At 41.4% G+C, this 11,351-nt stretch overlaps 1 protein-coding gene across 1 annotated transcript in view; it reads left to right on the forward strand.

Moving 5' to 3' along the window:
• EXO1 (exonuclease 1) overlaps positions 1-11,351 on the forward strand; it is a 35,359-nt gene that overhangs the window by 14,514 nt on the left and 9,494 nt on the right. Inside the window, exons 6-10 of the mRNA XM_006761343.2 lie at positions 1,398-1,585; positions 2,570-2,666; positions 3,817-4,042; positions 7,694-7,940; positions 8,175-9,099. Coding sequence (XP_006761406.1) covers positions 1,398-1,585; positions 2,570-2,666; positions 3,817-4,042; positions 7,694-7,940; positions 8,175-9,099 — 1,683 coding nt within the window. The remainder of the gene's footprint in view (positions 1-1,397; positions 1,586-2,569; positions 2,667-3,816; positions 4,043-7,693; positions 7,941-8,174; positions 9,100-11,351) is intronic.

Consider the following 11,351-nt stretch of genomic DNA (forward strand, 5'->3'; position numbering starts at 1 on the left):
AATTATTTATTACTTCATTTAAAATTAATAATAAATTCATTACATATCAGCTGGTACATTTTTATGAAAAATAGCCATGTCTTGTAAAACAAATGAAAATGATGAGAAGAATTGCACATTGATGTACGTAAATCTCTGTGATGTGGCTTAATGAGAGGCGGCAGGTTCTCATCTCTTCCTCCCGCGATCTGATGTGCTATCCGAGGTGTCACAGAGCCTCTGGGAAACGCTACCTGTAATCCTCACATCACATCTCTGCTCGCATCACTGCTCTGGGATTCCTCTGCTGTCTTGGCCCTTCCTCCCCACTGGTAGTTCTCCAAAGCCCTGGGGTTGCAGAGCAGAGTCCCCTTTTATTTCCAGGGGTAGGCGTGCGTCCTCAGGGCTGAGGCTGGTGCAGCCTCATGGTGTCTGGGGTGGGAGACGGTGGGAGACGATGGGAATGGAGGGTCAGGCCCTGGCCTCCTGGATCCCTTCAGTTCTCTGGGTCTTCCCTTCTCCATCTGTGAGTTTGATAGAAACTATTTAAAACCACGTCAAGCTTTAATCATCCTTGACTGTGAGTAGGGGTTAGAACAGGGGTGGGCAAACTTTTTGACTCGAGGGCCACAATGGGTTCTCAAACTGGACCGGAGGGCCGGAACAAAAGCATGGATGGAGTGTTTGTGTGAACTAATATAAATTCAAAGTAAACATCATTACATAAAAGGGTACGGTCTTTTTTTTTTTTTATTTTTATTCATTTCAAACAGGCCGGATCCGCGGGCCGTAGTTTGCCCACGGCTGGGTTAGAATGCCAATTTCTCTTTCAAAATGTGATCTAAGAATACTGGGGGTTTTTAATTCTCGAGTCGTTTATGATTTGGTTTTTTGCCTTCTGAATAAAAGGGACTTTGAGTGTGAAGAATATGTACTTAGGAATGTAAACTTGATGTGCAACTGAATTTCTCATTATTTGGGTTAATAGTAGAAAATGCAAAGAAAATACTGTTAAAGAAACACAGCATTTTAAGTGCTCTGACATGGTTGTGTTTGCTGGTAGAGGTTTTTAATGTAGATAAAAACAATTGGTTTTTCTATTTCTCCTCATCCTCTCATGTAAGCAGATGGGTCTTGGGCAGGGGTGGGCAAACTTTTTGACTCGAGGGCCACAATAAGTTCTTAAACTGGACCGGAGGGCCGGAACAAAAGCATGGATGGAGTGTTTGTGTGAACTAATAAAAATTCAAAGTAAACATCATTACATAAAAGGGTACGGTCTTTTTTTTCAATAGTTTTATTCATTTCAAATGGGCCGGATCCGGCTGCGGGCCGTAGTTTGACCACGGCTGGTCTTGGGGCGAATACATTCTGTATTCTTGCAGATGACGCATAAATATTTTTGCATCCGTTGTTAGGTTATCAAGAAACTTGGACATTACCTCAAGATGAACATAACAGTGCCAGAGGACTACATCAAAGGCTTTATTCGGGCCAACAACACCTTCCTCTACCAGCTGGTGTTCGATCCCATCAGAAGGAAGCTCGTCCCTCTGAATGACTACGGAGATGACATCGACCCTGCAGCGCTGAGCTATGCTGGGCGGTATCCTTTCTGAACCACGTGGTAGGATTTTTCAGTCCCTCCGTGTGTCCCTGGTGGCATTTTTAGCGAGACATTCAGTGAAAAACTTACAGACTGTTTCTTGCTTTCTTTTCTATAATGAAATCTGTGTTTTGTTCATTTTAATTAGCATGCTGGTGAAAATTTCGAGCTACTTCTTGTTTATAAATCTGAGGCTCATTCGCTATAGCTTGTTAATTACTTAGTTTTTACTTGATAGGAACATATTCCAAAGGTGACACAACTCCTTCCTACAGCATTAGGAATGCTGCCTGATCTGTGAATCCTCCAATGGAGCCAAATAGATATTTTAAAAATCAACAACAAAAACAAAGGGGACACCTAAGAGAAACACCTGTGGCCAGCAAGCTGGATGTATTAGGGGAGGCGTTGTGGGTGTGCGAGGACTCCGATGAGGGTGCCCTTCCCACAGCCACTGGCCACTCACTTGTGGGCAGTGACAAGCCTGAGCCACTCAGATGGCGGCCAGGATTCCTCTCCGTCCTCTCAAGAGGGAGTAAGCGATGCCTCGGGGCTTTGCTGCAGGACACAGCCAGCTCCTGCGTTGACAAGTAGAGATGCGTCAATATGCTGTGGTTTGGGAGTGCCGAGTGTGGAAGTTAGCATCCATTGACGTTATAAACCTGAGGATTTTTTGTGACAATGGAATACACTTTTTTCTTTCTTTCTTTTTTTCCATTCATATTTTTATTGATTTCAGAAAGGAAGGGGGAGAAATGGAGAGAGAAATATCAATGATGAGAGAGAGAATCATTGATTGGCTGCCTCCTGCATACCCCCCACTGGGAATCAAACCCACAACCCAGGCATATGTCGTCACCTCCTGGCTCATAAGTCGACGCTCAACCACTGGGCCACGCTGGCCAGGCCCACTTTTCTTTCTTATTATAGTGGGTTTTGTTCCATTGTTAATAAAAACATTTTTCCTTAATCTTACCAACCTAGGTATATTGATGACTCGATAGCTCTTCAAATAGCACTTGGAAATAAAGATATAAATACTTTTGAACAGATCGATGACTACAATCCAGACACTGCTACGGTAACCTTCTAATGGTTTCTTTCTAAACGCACATCAGTTGTGTCTCAGAACTGTGACTGAGGCAGATCTCCGTTTAGTGAACATCTTTGAAGCGTTTTTATAGCCAGGCACTGTGCAGAGGATAGATCAGAAACAGCTTGGTGCTAAAGAAATTATGTCTCTTAGAACATAGGCATATCGGGTAATTTCCTTCCATTAAAAACCTGTAGACTTGAACATTCTGTTTGAATATACCAGGCGTTTGATGCCTCTTCTCCTCTCACCCTGTTCACCCTGTCATGTTGCTGAAGATCCAAAACTAGAAACACTACCCTTACAGGTACAACTTGGTTTCCCCTGATTCACAATTTAACAAATGTTTAATGAACACCCCGCTGTGTTCTGTGGCCCTTCCCTGTTTTCTTCTACTTTTCCCCAATTCCGTCTATCCCTTATGGTCCGCTCTCCCCCATTCTCTCTTTTCTGTTCATATTTTCACTCAGGCTCTATTCTCTTTTCATTCATATTTATTCCAACCCAATTTCTAGTGTACCAGCCATATAATCTCTACTTACATGACTTCCTGTAACCTGAAATCGATCCACAGTCAAAAACAAACTTCATCTTCATCAGCTTTCTCTAATAACATTTCTCTTTTCTTTTTACCACTTACTGCTATGTAATTTGTGTCCCAGTTATTTTCTGATTCTTCCCAAAACAGTGTAATCTTCATAAAGGCAGGGTTGTTTTTGTTTGTTTGTTTGTTTTTTTAAATATATTTTATTGATTTTTTTACAGAGAGGAAGGGAGAGAGATAGTTAGAAACATCGATCCCCCTACTCTTGATCGAGCCTGAAACCCAGGCATGTGCCCTTGACCAGAATTGAACCTGGGGCCCTCAGTCCGCAGGCCGAAGCTCTATCCACTCAGCCAAACCAGCTAGGGCTATTTCTTAAGATGAGCTAATAAGATCACGTGCCTCTTGTTAGAAGAGGAACCTAAGAGTACAAGGTACATGTAACAGAAAGTGTAGGACATGTCATTAGAGGACAGATAATTCATTAAAAAGCTGCTCTCTTTAAGGATAATTATTTACTTATAATTTGTGTTGCTACAGAGGGAAATGATTGACTATTTTTTTCAAGAAACCTTTTTGCTTTTACTATTTTAGCCTGCCCTGTCGAGAAGTCGTAGCTGGGATGACAGTACATCTCAAAAGCCGTCTGGTGTCCATAGCATTTGGCATAGGAACTACTGCCCTAGACCTGAGCTGGCCCCTGTTCCAGGAGCTACAAGACTGAAGGCGAACCCAAGCACTGCAGGCAGGGAGCAGGTGGTCAGCACCAAAGGGCTGAACCTGCCAAGGAAGCTGTCCATTGTCAAACGGCCGAGAGGCGGTATGTGTTTCGCTTTTGTGAACTGCTCGCTAGCAGTGGTCACGTTTAAGAAATCTATCTTTGCTAAACCCAGGGTCACGAAGCTTTCTCCTGTTTCTTTTAGGAGTTTTATAGTTTTAACTCATATTCAGGCCTATGATCCATTGTTAATTGATTTTCTTATGTGATATGAGTATGAGGTAAGGATCAGGGCTGCGTTTTGTCAGTTTAGTCGCCCCAGGGCCATTTGTTAAAAAGATGATGCTTCCCTACTGAACTGCCTGGGCACAGTTGGTGGTCGTCAGTTGGCGTGTGTGTGAGTCTCTCTGAATGTTAGTGTGAAGCGTTGGTCTCTCCCCCTATCTTTATGCCGGACACACTGTCTTGATCACTGTAACTTTACAGCCAGTTTCAAAATCAAGTAGTATAGTCCCCTTCGTTCTTCTTTTGAAAAGTTGTTTTGGCTAACTTTGTTTTGCACATTTTCATTTAAATCTTAGAATCAACTGTCAGTTTGTTGTTGTTTGTTTAATTTTTTAAATTGATTTCAGAGAGGAAGGGAGAAGGAGAGAGAGATGGAAGCATCAGTGATGAGAAAGAATCATCGATTGGCTGCCTCCTGCAAGCCCCCTACTGTGTATCAAGCCCACAACCTGGGCATGTGCCCTTGACTGGAATCGAACCCAGGACCCTTAGGTCTGCAGGATGATGCTCTATCCACTGAGCCAAACCAGCCAGGGATGTTGTTGTTTTTTTAAGAAGCTTGCTATGATGTTGATTGGGAATTAGTTTAACCTATAGTTCAATTTGGGGAGAATTGATATCTGAATATTGAATTTTCTGATCCATTTATTAATTAAGTCTTCAGCAGTGCTTTATAGTTTTCACTACCCAGGGTTTGTACATCCGTTATAAAATTGAGTCTTATATTTCAGATTTGTCATGCTATTGTAAATGATACTTTAATTTCGATTTCTAGTTGGTCATTCTAGTATATAGAAAGATAATTGGTTTTTGTAATTTGCAACCCTGCTGAATTCACTTTGGTAGACTCTAGGATTTTCCATATAAACAATCATATTACCGATAAGTAAAGACAATCTTGCTTCTCCTTTTCCAATCTGGATGCCTTTTTTTCTTTTTCTTGCCTGTTGGAACCCCAGTAAAGTGTTGAACAGAAGTGCTGAGAATGGAAAACTAGGTATTGGGAAAAGTTTTTGGTTTTTGTTTTTCACCATAGAACATGTTAAGAAGTAGAAAGAATAACTATAATCTATTTCTTCTTTCCCTCAAGTATCTACATGAATGAATAAAAGACTAACCACAAAAACAAAGCAAACACCTTTGCAAACTATAGTTCGTGCTTTTACTTTTTATTATTCTTTTTAAAAATATATTTTTATTGATTTCAGAGAGGAAGGGAGAGGCAGGGAGAGAGAAAAACATCAACGATGAGAGAGAATCATTGATCCACTGCCTCCTAGACTCCCCCTACTGGGGATCGAGCCTGCATCCCAGGCATGTGCCCTTGACTGGAATAGAACCCAGGACCCTTCAGTCTTCAGGCCAAACCAGCAAAGGCTAATTTTTAAATTTAGGTATAGATTATGCAGGTTTGGTCAAAATGTCCAAATTCCTTATGAACCTAAATATTTTTCATGATAATCTCTCTCAAACTGTGTTTCCTCTTCTATTATGGGAATGAAACTGACTATTTCACAAACTTTTGTGTATGTTATGTAAGATACCGTATAAAAGCACCTGGTACATAAGTAACTACTACACGTGTTCATTCCTTACCACGCCTGCTTTGTTAAACTACATCTCATCAATGGATCTTGTCCCCTGGGCGTACACACAGACCCAAAAATAAAACAAAATAGAGTAAGTCGGATCCCTCTTTCCTGTGACAGCCCGTCATAGAGTTAGAGACAGCTCTGTGACCCTCCTGAATTTCTTCCGCATTGTTCCCGGGGGAGCCTCATTGTGTAACTCGCAGTGAGTGGCCGTTAGCATGTGGTTGGGTTACCACAGCACAGTAGAGGTTAGAGTTGTGGCACTGTTTCAGTCCTTTATCCAGACGGGGATTTTGTTTTCGCAGACGAAGATAGTGTGAGCTTTTATTTGCATTCTTGTCATTTTACTGGCATTTACTGAGTTTATCATCAAAATCCACCAGTTCCTATTAAACCAGGTACAGTTACACATTTACACCTAACTGCAGGTGAAATTATTCTTATTGAGGTGTTCTGAATTCATTTTAATCCATTGTCCTGCCCACTAGTCTTTTTTCATTTTTGAATCTCTGTATTATCTAATATATGGGTATTATCTTTGTCGGCTAGAAATTTGAGAAGTATGGCTTCCTGTGTCTTAAAGTTTTGGTTAAAATGTGTTTGCTTATGTAATGTTCACCTGCATCAGAGACAGTGCAGAAATCTAAAGCACTATACAGAGACACCCTCCTTTCAGACTGATCACCGCCAGTAGTCTTTCAGGGCTGACCAGCCTGCTGCTAACCCCACGTAATAATACACAGTAGATTATGGCTGCTGTCTACGGGGATAAGGGGAGAGACGCTGAGTGTCCTCCGGGGGATATGCTAAATCTGTGGACTTGCCTGAGTAGCTCGTCTAAAGCTTCTTCCAAAAGAAAACGAGGTTAGTCTGGCGTGGCTTCTTAAGGAAGCCTTGTTGGGGCTCCTACAATATTTGTTTTCTGTAAGGGCTCATAATTCCCTTCATAATAAACAAATTTAGGCTCATGCCAGGAGTCAAAATCACTGGTGTATAGCTTTTTAAAAATCTGTACCTTTAAAATTGGATTGGAGGTATCATCTTCTTGTCTCTGGTATTTGGGGGGCCTCAACTATTTTACTGACTTTTTCGAGTAATGGGCATTCAGTCCTATGAGAGGAAGCTGTTCAGACCGAGAATTCATTGAACTAATTTAAGACACTTACTGCTATCGCTATGTCTCAGCCTGTCTCGGGCTGCAGCCTTTGTACTGCTTTGTCTTTGATCTATTCTAATACCACAGGATACGTTTGCCGTGCAGCCAATCAGGGCTCCTTAGCAAATTACTTCTGACTCCTGACAATCACCATATCACATAGATATGGTTTTACTGGGACATTTTTAAAATCAAACATTAAATTAATTATGTATCTACATGTAAATCCCCTTAAAATTGGTTTTTTTATTTTTTACATTCAAAATTAAGCCCTTAGTATAAATGAGTATATACCCTTACAAAATTGATTGTGTCCTGAAATGATGGTTTGGGTAATTTCACATAAAATTGTACAAATAATTGACATTAAAGCATACTAATTTGTGAAATTGTAAAACACAGCCAAGAAAAAAAATTTTAAAGTTATCCTTGGATTTTCTTTTCTGGTGCATAGTTTAAAAAAAAAAAAGTCTTTATCCTTAGAACAAAGGGACATGGATTGTGAAGCTAAAGCCAAATCTTTTATTTTTTTTATCTTTAAATTCTTTATTAGTTAAGGAATTACAAATGTGTCCTCATTCCTCCCCCATAAACCCTCATCCTCCCCCGTCGCCCCCACTCAAGCTCTCATCCCCCTGTTTTCCATGTCCATTGGCTAAAGCCAAATCTTTAACTGCATGTGGACAAACATTTATTCATGGTCACTTTGTTTTTATTTAGAGGAGCTGTCAGAAGATGATCTGTTGAGTCAGTATTCTCTTTCATTTACAAAGAAGACCAAGAAAGACGGCTGTGAAGGTAGTACATCCTTGAACTCTTCCAAAATACTGATGCCTGACCTGGTGGATGGAACTACTATTAAAAAAACCTTAAGCACACCACCTACGACAAGAAATAAATTTGCAGCATTTTTGCAGAGAAAAAATCAAGAAAGTGGTGCCGTTGTGGTTCCTGGGACCAGAAGCAGGTACGGTTCCATCTCTAGGATGCTGTTTGTCTGTTGTGTTATCTACTGCGTTGCCATGTGCTTTTAATGGTCTCAGGTAAACGTCGGGTCTAGTTGGAGGTGTGCTGTGATAGAAGCGTGCATAAAATTATTTATGAGGTTTTATTTTAAAGAAACTGGGTCATATTCTGAATCTTAACACCTTGCAAGGAAACTAAAATACTTATGCATTCTTTCCGTTGGTTTTTCTATTAGGTTTTTTTGCAATTCTCTGGATTCTATGGACTGTGTATCAAAGAAAGCAAGCCCCCAACCTCTAGATGAAACTGCTGACACAGATAAAAAGACCAATCTCAATGAATCAGATTGTCTAGATGATAAGAAGGTGGTCGATCTCAATGGATCAGATTGTCTAGATGATAAGAAGGTGGTCGATCTCAATGAATCAGATTGTCTAGATGATAAGAAGGTGGTCGATCTCAATGGATCAGATTGTCTAGATGATAAGAAGGTGGTCGATCTCAATGGATCAGATTGTCTAGAGGGCAAGAAGCTGGTTGATCTCAATGAATCAGATTGTCTGGAGAGCAAGAAGCTGGTTGATCTCAATGAATCAGATTGTCTAGAGGGCAAGAAGCTGATTGATCTAAATCAATCAGATTGTCTGGAGAGCAAGATGCTGGGTGAACTAAGTGAACCAGATTGTCTGGAAAACAAGAAGCTGGTTGATCTAAATGAATCAGATTGTCTGGAGAGCAAGAAGCTGGTTGAGAGGAGTGTCGCACACACTCCGAGTGGTCAGACTCCAGATGGCGCAACGGTGATTGCTGATGAAGAGTCTCCGTCTTTTAAGACCATCGGATTCACAAAGACCATTTCCCCACCCGCTCTGGGGACACTAAGAAGCTGTTTTAGCTGGTCTGGAAGCCTTGGCGATTTTTCAAGAACTCCGAGCACAGCATTGCACCAGTTCCGGAGAAAGGGGGGCTCGCCCAGCTCTCTGCCTGGGAGCACGGTGTCCGATGCGTCTCAGGTCAAGAGCGATGCGTCGGGTGATGAAGCGCCTCCTGTACATGAACTGAGTTGGTCCTCGCAGTCTCAGGAGGTCGCGGAATGGTCCCCACGCAGCTCAAGTGCATCAGCACTTCCTCAGCCTTCCAGGAAGGACTGCAGTCCAGAGGTAAGTCACACGAAACCTGTTTTCAAATCTATATGTAAAACACAGTGGGGTGATTATCCTATAATTGAGAAAAGTCTGCCCACATTATGGGAATAATTGGCTGTCTTAATTTTCACTCTAGGTATTACTGTGTAGACAGTTTACATTTCATTCAACTGAAGAACTTCTCCATGTCTTTGCTGTTTTAAACTCGTATCCATTTAATCTAACTACATTTTTTAATCACTGTGTGTTCCATTGATAGGTGCCTCAAGTTGTGGAGTAGTTAAGACCTACGCAGAATAAGCTATGAAATGAAAAATTGTTATAAATTTAATATTTATTCCTTAATATACTCTTAAATTGAGAGAACATTTAAGGAGATGGCCCTATTAATGTAATGGTGTTCATCTTAAGTTTTAGTACTTCAAAAATACCTTTCAGCCATAACTGGTTTGGCTCAGTGGGTAGAGCGTCGGCCTGCAGACTGAAGGGTCCCAGGTTCGATTCCGGTCAAGGGCATGTACCTTGGTTGCGGTCACATCCCCAGTGGGGGGTGTGCAGGAGGCAGCTGATCGATGTTTCTCTCTCATCGATGTTTCTGGCTCTCTATCTCTCTCCCTTCCTCTCTGTAAAAAATCGGTAAAATATATTTTTTAAAAAATACCTTTCATTTACTCTTATTCTTGCTAAACTCCTCCTTTATAACAAAAGTGATTTTATGTTATTTTGTTTTAAATTAATAAAGCATCCTAGCCATTTTTTAATTTATAAAATACCTTTTAATTTGACGTTAATAAAATCAAAACCCTAAATAAGTGTGTTCATAAGACCCAGTGGCATATTTTAAAGTTACATATTTTAAAGTTTCAAATCTGAGTTATGTCATCATACTTCAAAATCTCAATTTGAGATACCTTAAATAGCGTATCTCAATATAAGACACTTCATTTTTTTATCTACCGACTTTACTTACCACGTTGTGAGAACAGTTATAGCCTCAGTGGTATGTGACAGAATTTCGATGTGTGATGATCCTGATTTTGGGCAGCATCTAACCAATCAGTATAGCTTATATTTAGCAAAAGGAAAATATTTTATTTAAGTTCCTAAAGGAAACGTTGTATTGGACTCAATTAAAGAAAAGAGCTACGTTAAGATGTGGAGACGAGTTGTTTTGACTTGGAGAAGCTGAAACCAGTTAGTACGTTCGGGTCCCCCGTCTGTTCCCTGTGGTTTAAGTTGGAGAGAGCGCCGCCCTAATGCCGGGCTGCCTTTATGGCTTTTCCTTCTTTTCCCTTTGCCGTTGGTTCCCCCAGACGGGTCTGGAAGACTCTGTTTCCTTTAACTTGTGCCTCCATTGCAGTGTCATCTCTTTCATTTTCCAGTTCACACTGCAGTCTTGGCACCATGGGTACAACTACACTTGCTAGCTCTTGAACGTCTCATCTGTTGCCGGTCTCATCTGTTGCCGGCTCCTGTTGCTTAGAGGTTGAGTGTTGACCGGGAGGTCACAGTTAGATTCCCCGTCAGGATGGAGGCTCAGTCCCCAGTAGGGGGCGCGCAGGAGGCAGGAGGTCACAGTTAGATTCCCCGTCAGGATGCAGGCTCAGTCCCCATAGGGGGCGCGCAGGAGGCAGCCGATCCATGATTCTCTCTATTCATTGATGTTTCTATCTCCCTCTCCCTTCCTCTCTGAACTCAGTACAAATATATTTTTAAAACACCATCTATTTGTAAGGACTCCTTTAAGTCTGCTGAGCTCCTCTGGGAGATTTTTTGCCCTTTCCCAGTGGATGTCTGTGTAAACTGACTTTGTAAGCTCTTAGCAATGGTTTACTAAGAAGCCTAATTCCAGCTCACAGCCTGTGGGCCAGTCATGCCCACAGAACTCCCACGCTCGGTCTTCTGGGCTAACCATTTGTTGTACTAGTTCATTACGGAAACCTGAACCCTCCTCCCTCCGCAAAAAGACCAGCTGAACTAGAAGTGATTCTTTTAAGTCATCTTTTGCTTCGGATGTAGATGTAGTAAATTCCTATTAGGATAAATGAATGGTTAACTATTAGGATGAATGAATTGTTAGTGAGAACTGTGTAATCAGTGTTTGATTCAGAAACTTTCAGAGCCACAGTGCATGGGGGCCTCATTCGAATATGGGAGGGAGAGTCCATGTGGCTCACCGGGTCAGCGTGTATGACTCCAGTGGCCCCGTCTGAAGTAATCTTGGGATCTTACTCGTGATCTGTAAGAAACTGATAGCCCAGGGTCGC

The sequence above is a fragment of the Myotis davidii genome, unplaced genomic scaffold (assembly GCF_000327345.1).
Source record: "Myotis davidii unplaced genomic scaffold, ASM32734v1 scaffold174, whole genome shotgun sequence".
NCBI lineage: Eukaryota > Metazoa > Chordata > Mammalia > Chiroptera > Vespertilionidae > Myotis > Myotis davidii.